Below are 10,538 nucleotides of genomic sequence, written 5' to 3' on the forward strand. Positions count from 1 at the left end.
TCAGGCTCGATCAGCCATGGAGCTCAACAGGGTGATAGAAGTTTCTCCCCATAAGGAAGATGGCCCAGAAGAGAGCCCTTCAGACCCTGAGTCGACGGGAACTTTGGAGCCTGTCCTGGCAGACCAACATGGGCTCCTAAATCAAGGATCAGTTGGTCTGGAGCCCACTGAAAACACGGAAGAGCTAAAGGCGCTTAGCAGCGAGGAGGAGGAGGAGGAGGAGGAGGAAGGGGAAGATGGGCGTGCGCCCCAGCCCAAAAGTATCCTCCCCTTCTCGGTGCTGGATCAGGCCAGCATCATTGCTGAGCGCTTTGCGAGCAGCCTCTCTCGGCGCAGCAGCCTGGCCCTTGACGAGGGGAAGGGCTGCCTGACCCCGAAGCAGGCCAGCCGGAGTGGCAGCGTCCTGAGCCTGGATGGCAGCGAAAAGGCTGCCTGTCGAAATAACAGCGCCACGGAGTCCCAGAGTGGTGGCAGCCTGCTGCCGGAGCCCTCGGCTGAGCCTAGCAGCACCCCTAGTGGAGCTGCCATGCCTGGCCTGCTTGAGGTTGACCGGGCCTCGTGTCGACGGAAGGAGTCCATGCTATCCCAGCAGGACCGGCTGCTGTTGGACAAGATCAAGAACTACTATGATTACGCTGAGCACCAGGATGCTGGCTTCAGTGTCAGGCGGAGAGAGAGCCTGTCTTACATCCCCAAAGGGCTAGTGAGGAATTCCGTCTTCAGGATCAACAGCCTCCCCCAGCCTGAGCCAGAGCAGGAGGTGCTGAAAGGGAAGAGGCCGGGCTCCTCGGCCAGCGGTGGGGCTGGCCGGACCGCAGCCTGGGTCCTGTCCAATAGGCCAGCGGTTGGGTCCCAGGCCGCCTGCAATGAAAATCCAATCACTGACGCCGAATTCAGGCCATCTGCTGAGATGGTGAAAGTCTGGGAGGAGATGGAGAAGCCCAAGAGGGACCTCTGGAGTAGGAGGGCAGAAGAGGGCGCCAGGGCAGGCAAGGCAAATGGGCAGGGGGCTGGGGGCGCCTCCCTACGGCATGCAGAGCGCTATGTGAAAGACCAGCTCCGGAGCCAAGAGAATGGCTTTGGCCTTCATGAGCCGCTGCTGATTCTGGAGGATGACGACCTGGGGGCCATTGCAGAGGAGTCGGCTGTGCCCTCCCCCGAGAGCAAGTCACCTGTGGAGCGGGCCGTGCCTTCAAGGTTGCCATGGAAACTGGTGCAGGAGCTAGGGAGTTGTGAGCAAGATCGGGGTCTCCCTCGGTTGCCCCCCCATATAATGCAACTGGCCAGCCTGACTGAGGCAGAGCTGGCAGAGAAACTGAAGAACAAGGTCTACCAGCTGGCCCGCCAGTACAGCCTTCGAATCAAGGGCCACAAGCCCACTGCGCATAGGAGACTCGCTGAAGTCGAGGAGGAGATGAAGAGTCATGCCTTGACTGGCCAGCAGGAGGCAGATAAGAAAGGCAAGGGTACGTATTGCCCAGGGGATGTTGTGTTGTCACAGGCAATCCGTCATTGCTCTTACTGTATGTACCAGTTATATGCCTTACGGTAATGCCTGGAAGCCATAGCTAACAATAGGGGTGCTGTGAGAATGAAGAGAGAGAAATTATTGTTGTTGGTGTTGATTAATTTTACATTTTGGATTGGGTTACTATTTTGAATTGAAAACATCCCCTCTCAGCAATGCTATTAAGTTCAATGAAATATTGCCATCTAGTGGTGGAATTATAGCGCTATACCAGCTTTACATGCTGGGGAGATCCCACTTTTTTTTTTAGACGAGATTACCAGAGGAAAGCATGGGAGACATTGTGAAGGTTGACGGTGTCATGTAAAGGACCTGTAAACTTCCGTCAGCGACCAATCACGAGCATGCAATAAATTGCTCATTTAGAGAAGTTCTTAAGATCAGCGACTTGTCCTGACCTTTTTGGCTCAAACTTGGTATCTATTTTTCTATTCAAAAAGAAAAGAAAAAAAGAACAATGATACATAAAGTGCCAAGCTTTAAAGGGTACTATAAAGAAATATTTTAAGAGTCACATTACAAAACATGTCAGGATATTTTTAAAAGAAATAATAGTAGAATCTCTGCCTCAGAGAGTTTATAGTCTACAGTTACAGCCCAGTCTCTGAAGTTGACTACAGAACAGACCCTGCAACCATCCCATTCAGTTTATTTGGCTTGTTTGTAAAATTATTTGTATACTGCCTTTCGGCCCTCAAAAGGGCTTCCACGGCAGCTTACAAAATCAAAATTATACAATGCAAAAACTTAAAATAGGGAGTATTAAAGCAGAGTCAGAAACAAATCTAGGTGGCAGGCAAGAATTGAACACAGGTCAATGACCTTGCAGGATAAGAAAGTTTTTAACAGCCCACCTAAAAATCAAGTCATCAGTGAGAGAGCCAGTCAGACCTCTATTGGGAGGGAGTTTCAGAGGAGACCAAACCACACGTTAAGGCAGGCTTTTGATAATGAATGCAGTGGGAGAGCAGATTCATATGGGAGCAGAAAGCAGTCCTTCAAATATCCTGGTCCCAAGTCATTCATAGAATCATAGAACAGTAGAGTTGGAAGGGGCCGTCGAGTCCAACCCCCTGCTCAGTGCAGGAATCCACCTTAAAGCATCCCTGACAGATGGCTGTCCAGCTGCCTCTTGAAAGCACATTGCATTGAGCCCAGAAAGTAACTGGAAGTCGGTGCAGATCTGGGGTGATGTGACGCAGAAAGCAAACTCCAGAAAGAATTCTGGCTGCTGCATTTTACACTAGCTGCAGTTTCCAAATGCTTTGGAATAAGGGAGACCTGGTCTTAGTCCTCCTGTTCCTCTCCCTGACGGAGTCATGTTTGGATCTTGTGGACATGAAGATGTGTGTAAAAACAACAACCCCCTGAACACATTCTGCATCAAGAAAATCATAATTCTGCAATCTGTATACATTATGCAAAGGGAGCAGATTTCTTGGTAGGTACTTATTCCCTGGATGTAGATGGAGAGACCTTCTAGAGTCATAAGTCTCCTTCCTCAAGAGCAGGGGAAGGAAGTTGAAATGACCTTACTTGAGGGAAGGGAGTTCCCTTGCTGCAGTTTCTGTTCCCACCTTGGGCTAGGAAGCTGGTCCAGAAGGACTTTCTGCTTAGTTCTGCCTTTATAGTGCCTTTCCTTTATCTAAAGGCCTTTAGATTTGTTACTCGCTTACATACTTGTTTCCTTTCTTCGTTATTTCTTTGTCCCTTTATCTCTGTCGCTTATCTCTCCCCTTCTCCTTGGGTTGATAGATAAGAGGCAAAGAGAGTAAGCATTATTTTTGTCTTCAACCAAGACCCAGGCTGAGGGCAAGGAGGGTTTTCTTCCCCTTTGGGTGATGTTGGGGCCTTGTCCCTCCATGCCATAGCTACTTCACAGGCCGTTCCGTGGTCATATTATGGCGAGCAGGAAGGTGAGCACTGGGGATCTTCCCTCACTTTCCTCCTCAGACACTACCTTGCATCCATCAGTTGTGGCCAATTAGCAGCCTAAGAACCTCTTGGAATCCTGAGGAGTTAAGGGGAGGGGGGGTCCCTCAAGTCCCCAGCGGGTCTCCTCCAGGGGAGCTTTTCATTCTGCTGCCCTTGGATGGATTCAGGGACTGATCTTGGCAGAGCCTTCTATCCAGCTCAGATCGGAATCACAAATTCGAAAGATCGAGTCACAAATTAAGCACAGGCATGTTCTTCCTCTCACTCCTCTGCCACCTACAACCATTCCTGCTCCAGGGATTGCAGGTAGAGGCCTCTCAGGTGAGATAGGGATGCCAGGCTGGGTCACTATCCCTCTGCAGTCTCCACTCCCACATGTCCTTTCCCTTATTTAAATTCGCCTCACACATTCCTTCTTTAGACAAGGACAGTATCGTCGCTTCTTCAGATCAGAGACAGTTGTGGACAGTTTTCCTGTGCTTTGAGATAGAATCAGTGACCCATCCCAGAAGAGTGAGGAAGAGGATCTTTCTGGCTCAGATCTTCCTGAGTGCTAAAGGTTTCATTGGGATAGGCTGCCCCCCTCCCACCCCCAAATATTTTGATAAGATTTCTAACCAATAGATGTCAATCCCTCGCCGCCCTGTATTTTCCAGGCTGAGCAGTTCAGGACCCTATTTTCCTCCTTGCCTTTAAGGGAGCGATTTGGGGCTGCAGTTAACCAGACAGAAAGCTATGCTGCTGGGTTTTGAGAGTGGGAACAGCCCCCACCCCCAGTTGGTCCTGTATTTCTGCCACTCCTTTCTGCCCCACTCATTCTTTGCTGTTTTCTCTCCTAGGCAAACGGAAGCCAGCCTTGACTCTTCTCAACTATGGACAAGTTGTGCTGCAGGAGGCCAGCCCACTGACCCTGCTCTCCTCCTCCTCCTCATTGCCAGAGAAGTCACCCAAGCGCTTCTCTTTCAGCCCCTGTTCCAGCACCCCCCACCTCACTTCCCCTACCAGCCCCCTCTCGCGGAGTCCCCTCAGCCCCATTGTAGCTGAGAAATTCCACTGGCCCGACGTGCGGGAGCTGAGGTCCAAGTATACCTGTCAGCCAAGGGCTGAGAAGGGCAGGCCCCCACTTGTCAACAGGAGCCGCTCAGCACCGGAGAAAATGGTGGATGCAGAGAGGGTGTTGGGGGAGCGCCAGAGCTCAAAAAAGAATGGGAAGGCGGGCATGAAGTCCCAGCATGGCGGGAGACAGAGCTGCCGGGGAAAGGCCTCCCTTGATTCCATCCCCAAGGACCATGCCTGTGATGGTCCTAAGGAATTATGTGTCATGGCTGAGGCCTCTCTGGAGAACAATCAGCGGGTGATTGTCATGGAGAAGCTGCTGGATGGGACTGGTGAATTGGATGAGAGCTATGTGCAAATTCGCTCCCCAACATCTCGGGAGAAAATCTCTCTGAAGGCCGTGGTGGAGCGGTGCAAGGCCTACCAGGACTCGGAGGAATACCGCAGGCGCGAAGAGGACATCCCGGAAGCGCCTCCCCGGAAGGCACTTCATCAGGGCTGGTGGGAGAAAACAGACAGCAGCCAACAAAGCCTGGTAAAGAACCTGAGGGACAAATTCCAGACCCTGAATTCCAACAGCTGAGCATCTACATCGCTTGCTCCTACACTCCTGAGCCCTACTCTAACTGGGAAAGTTGTGCAGCAAGCCTTCCAAGGGGGCGTGCGGTCATCCTCTCGGACTTCTTTGGAGGAGAAAGGACTGGGAGAAATCTGTTCTTCCTGCATGGGTTGCCGCTCAGATCCCTCTTTGTTCATTGTGCTCCATCTCCCATGGGCAGCTGCCATGACCTTCTGGGAAGTTGTAGCCCCTTCCAAGGAGCTCTCTGATGGTTGTGCATTCTGAGCAGGGCTGCTTCTCTCCTTAAATGCTTCCCATGACTTGAGCTGGGTATTGCTCAATACCTATTGGGCAGAAGTCTTAGTACATCTATAAGTATCAAGGGCTTCCCGTAACGCAGACATACCATGAATCAGCCATTCATATGATCTACTGAGAAAAGGTGTGTGTTCTTCCCTTCAGGGTCAGGAATGGTTGGGAAGTTCCTGCCTTATCAAGCCAGAGTGGAAATGAATGAACCTTCATTTATTGCTCAGTCTTATAGGAGAGTGATTTCCCCAAGCTCTCTCTTTTTTTCCTTTTTTTTAAAAAAAAGAATGTAGTTTTACTGTGGTTGGGAGTTTTGGTTTGCTCCAGGCCTCCCAGTTTGAGAACACATAATCTAATAATACTGGTTGTGTACACATTTCAATCTGTACGCACTGTGCAATAACCACTTTTGACGAGAGAATATGGCTTTGGCTTCTTCACTTTTGGGCTGGGGTGGGGTGAAGAATTGGAAAAGATTCCAGTCCTTGGCTTTTTCACTGGTTTTCATGGGTTCAAAGTTGCAAAGGTAAGATTGATGAGTCTTAGAATCACAAATCTCTCCAAGGTCACTGGTAGCATCCGCTAACACTGGTGTGGAACTTATCCACTGTGATGCTAGGATGTTTCAGGTCCCATGACATGATGCCTGAAGAACTGCACATCCCTCAACTCAGCCTCCTAGCATGATAGGTTCTTTGATGCAAGGTGCATTTTGTTCTTGGGCAGAGCAATCCAGTAGGGCAGGAGAGGGAGAACCCAAAAGTGGAGGAACCGCCCTTTCCTGTGACCTGTTGGGCTTACATCACCAGGGCAGAAGGTGAGGATGTTGGGGCCTTTTCCCTTCTATGCCTTTTACTGTTGCAGGTTCCTCCCCTTTTCTATTAAGAGTTTCCCTCCTAGGGATTCCAGTGGGAAGGTGGAGTTCCTCCTGCCATGCTGCGTGCATGCTGGGGCAACAGGAAGGCCTTGCCTCCTGTGGACCCACAGCTTCTCTCTGCATTCTCCTTGCACACCTCCTTTTGCCTTTTCTGATATCAGAATAGCGACGACGGATCTTTCCGAATCCTCCCAGAGGCGGCTTGTGAGGCCAAAATCTGGCAAATCCTATAGCTGCGGGGATGGACAAGTTGTGATCCTCCAGATGTGGCCTACCATTCCCATCAGCCCTAGCCCAGCATAGCCAATGGTGAGGAATTATGGGAATTGCAGACCAAAACATCTAGAGGGCCACAAGTTACCCACCCCTGCTTATAGCCTACGACATGCCCTAGATCAAAGTTTTTTTAGATGGGATACTTCGCATAAGGGAGTACATGGCTCCATACGGGGAGTGCTACGTGTAACAGGGACCAGTTGGGGAAATGCAGCCACCGCCTAGTCTTATTACAGTACCATGTGCTAGGGTGAAGGGCAGGTACAAATAGATAGATAAATAAATAAAATGTGGGCAGAATTCAGAATGTGACAGTGGGGTTTTCATCGCCTGTAAAAAAAAATAGTAGGGCCACAAAATATTTAAAGTACTCAAATATTGTGGTTATTTCCCCATCACATGGCAAAGGAGCAATCACCATCTTTCTTGTTTGTGGAAGATTAAATTATGGCAAAACAACAAAAAAAGAGAGCTGCACATGTCCACACCCCCTCCAAAAAAAATAAGGCTATCCCGAAGGTCTTTAGGAATATTTTGGCATGTTTAAGGATTCTTTGTATTATTCCAAATAACTTTAGGGATGTGTGATTAAAGTGTGGGTAGTCTGAACAGCAATGTTGTATTGGTAGCTAGAGTTAGCAGGGAAGAGTTGCGGCCTCCGTGTCTAGATTGCAGCAAGCATAGGAAAACGTATGGAATATAGGGGCTGAACATTCAGGGGTTTAGCAAGAACAGCTTCCCTTTATTGTCTCTTTATTCTGATTCAGAAACTGCATGTTCCTAATATTAATGCTCAACTAATACAATTTTCTATGCACTTAACACGCTTCCTCTGGTATCACAAAAATCTTTACCACATACGTCCCTTTAAGGTAGGTCAGCCTCATCTGAATATTCCAGAGATAGTAGCATAGCAAAGATCACCTGGTGAAATCATGGCTGAGTGGAGATTTGGAGCAGGGACTTCCCCACTGATGGCTTAGTGACAGAAATTACACAGAAAATCCCAGAGCCAGCAAAGGTTTATTTGTTCGTTTATTTAAAAAATGTTATTAAATTGCTTCTGAAGCACATTCTGAAGCTTTAGCTCTTTTTCTCTGGACAGTGGAAGCACATTGGAGCAGGTGGAACTTGGTGCCTAGCTGTTAAAAGAGAATTAACCCCAACCCTGTGAACCTGTAGCAGAGGTCCTGGGCTACTTCAGCTGTTCTCTTGATCTCCAAGAAACAGCCCTTGCTACTCTGAAGCCAACCTGTTCTGGGCCTGGTGATGCGAAGCTCCTTTCTAATACGCCCTGACCTCTGTACCAGTGGGGTCTTGAAGAGCTAAGCCTGATGGGAGAACAGTCTAACAGAGGTGTCGTTGCTTTATGGGCCAAGCCTTCGGAGAAGGGAGAGCTGCCCAGAGCCAGGCAGGATGAGGCTGCAAGTCACCAGACAGCAAATGGTTCCTACTGGGTAATGGGCAGGAGTACAATGCAGTGAAACATGGTGGCACACAGACAACTGTACTTGAAACTTGCCAAGCTGAGACCAAATCTCTTAATGGGCCTGGGAACACAGCTCATGATGGGTGAAGAGGAACTACATAAGGTGTACAGAAACTTCCTGTTAGCACATAATCCAGTGCAGAGCAGTGGTCATACAGGAGTATTAGTCTCAGAAGAGGATTTAGCCTAGCTTTGTTCTGGGTTTCTTGAAAATGAGCATTGCACCATTCCTTAAACTCAAGAGTGATAGGTGTCAGTAGCCTCCAAGAGAGGAAGTAATGTTTGAGGTTGCTATCCAGAATGCATGTGAAGGGCATTTCCCCCCTTTTATGGTGGCATTTGCAAGAAAGTCAATTCAGTCCATCCTAATTTCCATGTGCTTTATTCTTTTCCTTTAAAAAAACAAAACAAAACCCCTAATGCTACAGAATCCTTATTTCTCCTTGACTGTTGCCTCTCCTGGATTATCAGGACAGCTTCACATAAGTTTTTTTTTCTACCCTGAAACCACAGTCTCATGCCACTTTTCTTTGGCTTAACAGAGTTATTCGGTACTTACTTCAGAATATAGATTTGTATCCCCTTCTCCTATAAGCATGAATTGGAAGCATTTGGGGATGTTAGGGAGGTTAAGGTTGCCACTAATCTGTGGTAAGTGATTGTGAGAAGACTTGGAAACTATTTGAGGGAAGGAGACCAAGCCAGGAGTAGCACTGCATGACAGGTGAGGCCATTTACCTCACACAGGTGAAGAGAAACCCCAAACTCCGCATATGACACAAACCTGAGAAGATACCTGGTGCAAGAGTTCTCTTTTTGGCATCTTGCATCTCTCCACAGGTGAACTTCCATGCTGTGATCTCGAAATGGAATTTTCTGATCATATAGATCTTGTACCCAGAACTAATTTCCTGATCAAGTTAATGGTACCTCATGCTGAGCGCATACCCCCCCAGTTAAGCACACCTAACCTCATTGATTCGAGTGAATTTTATATTTGCATAGGGTTGGACTGCAAGCGCCAGTACTGTGGCAAATTGGGCACAAATATTCAAGTCTTCATTGTGACATGTTCTCTCACCTATAGCTACCTAACCTATGATTATATTAAAAAAATAGTGGGTTGATTATTTGCTTTGAGGCCATTTATACTTTTCCTGTGGAGTCCCCAATTGTGAAGAATAAGAGGATTATTCAGTGATGCGAAGTTCAGTAACGCCGCCGGTTTTACTTTTCAGCTTTGTTCTCCCCCCAACCCCCAGGCAAGTAAAATAATCCATTTTGGGGATTTGTGGGTTGTGGTACAATCTGCCATGTAGCTCTAGTATTGAAAGCTGGTTTGAAGGATGCCTAAGTGTGCATTCTACCCCTAAACATAAGGGTGGGGAGATAAGGCAGTGATGCTTTAACATGGCATTGAGAGGGAGAAGGGCTGGTGGAATGCCGCTGCCTCAGCAACATGGAGTGGCATTAATGCTACTAAAATCCACAAAACAGAATACTATAATGAAGACTGACTTTCATAGACTGACGTTTCAAACGTGGCATTGTGGAAAATCTGATCTGTCCATCAGCTAGCAAGAAGCACATGCAGACTACCCATTACAGCCCAGGAGATCTGGAAAAGTGTAGCACTGTGAGACTTGACCAAAAAGCAACACCTCAGCTCTTGGCACCTAGATCCATGGTCACTGCAATCTGTATTAAGCAAAGAGATGCCCCTCTTCTTTTTCACAGCTGCTGATCGGTGTGAGGCAAAGATAACCTCCCTCAGAGTCCCCAAGAGTGTCTCTTTCCTAAAGAGATGGCCTATAGCTTCCTTGGAGTGAGGAGAATCTGAACTGTTCTGTGCATGGTGTTTATTCAGCTTGCTCACTCCTGGAGTGTTAATTATGGGATGCCCCCTAGGTTAAGGCACTTTCAGTATGGCATATATGGCATCTACAAAGGAAATGAGATTGATTCTAAGAAGTAACAATGAGCCCTAGGGGTGGGATGTTCAAAAGACAACTGAACAATGGGAGTCTGGTATTATAAGAACGCTTAAAACCCCCAGCCAATGTTGTCATCCCAGCAGAGACCACTGCAGGGAAACGCAATCGCTGGGCTCCTCTTAATATCACAGGCTATTAGACCCCCAAGAACACATTCCAAAAAAGCAGTTCAGCTGTGCTGCTTTTTGCCCTTTGCCCTGGATTCTTGCCTTGAAGAAGGGGGCTTGTGGATTTCATAAGGTCAGGCTGGATGTGTATATATTTTTAAACAGCCATTCACGCACACATCACAGGCAGAGAGGTCTCTGCAGAAGGGAGCAGCTGCAGCTAGCAGTGTGCATTTGCAGTGACTGAGAAAGAGGTGTAAGCAGTGCAGTGTATTACCAAAGGCCATGCTCAGGCACAGCGTACTCTCAAAGGGGACAATGGAGGAGCCATTTGCTTCTGGAGAGCTGAGCCAACACAGAACAGATGCTGTTTTCAGAAAGCTCGGGGCAGGGGAGGGCATATAGTCA

The 10,538-nt window shown here is 48.2% G+C and overlaps 1 protein-coding gene across 1 annotated transcript in view; it reads left to right on the top strand.

The window, feature by feature from the left end:
- The window catches only part of PLEKHG3 (pleckstrin homology and RhoGEF domain containing G3), a 33,065-nt gene extending 26,106 nt beyond the window's left edge, over positions 1–6,959 (top strand). Inside the window, exons 18-19 of the mRNA XM_063118340.1 lie at positions 5–1,466; positions 4,303–6,959. Coding sequence (XP_062974410.1) covers positions 5–1,466; positions 4,303–5,102 — 2,262 coding nt within the window. The 3' untranslated portion in view covers positions 5,103–6,959. The remainder of the gene's footprint in view (positions 1–4; positions 1,467–4,302) is intronic.
- The last annotated feature ends 3,579 nt before the right edge of the window (positions 6,960–10,538 follow it).

Source organism: Elgaria multicarinata, chromosome 2 (assembly GCF_023053635.1).
Source record: "Elgaria multicarinata webbii isolate HBS135686 ecotype San Diego chromosome 2, rElgMul1.1.pri, whole genome shotgun sequence".
Taxonomy (NCBI): Eukaryota; Metazoa; Chordata; class Lepidosauria; order Squamata; family Anguidae; genus Elgaria; species Elgaria multicarinata.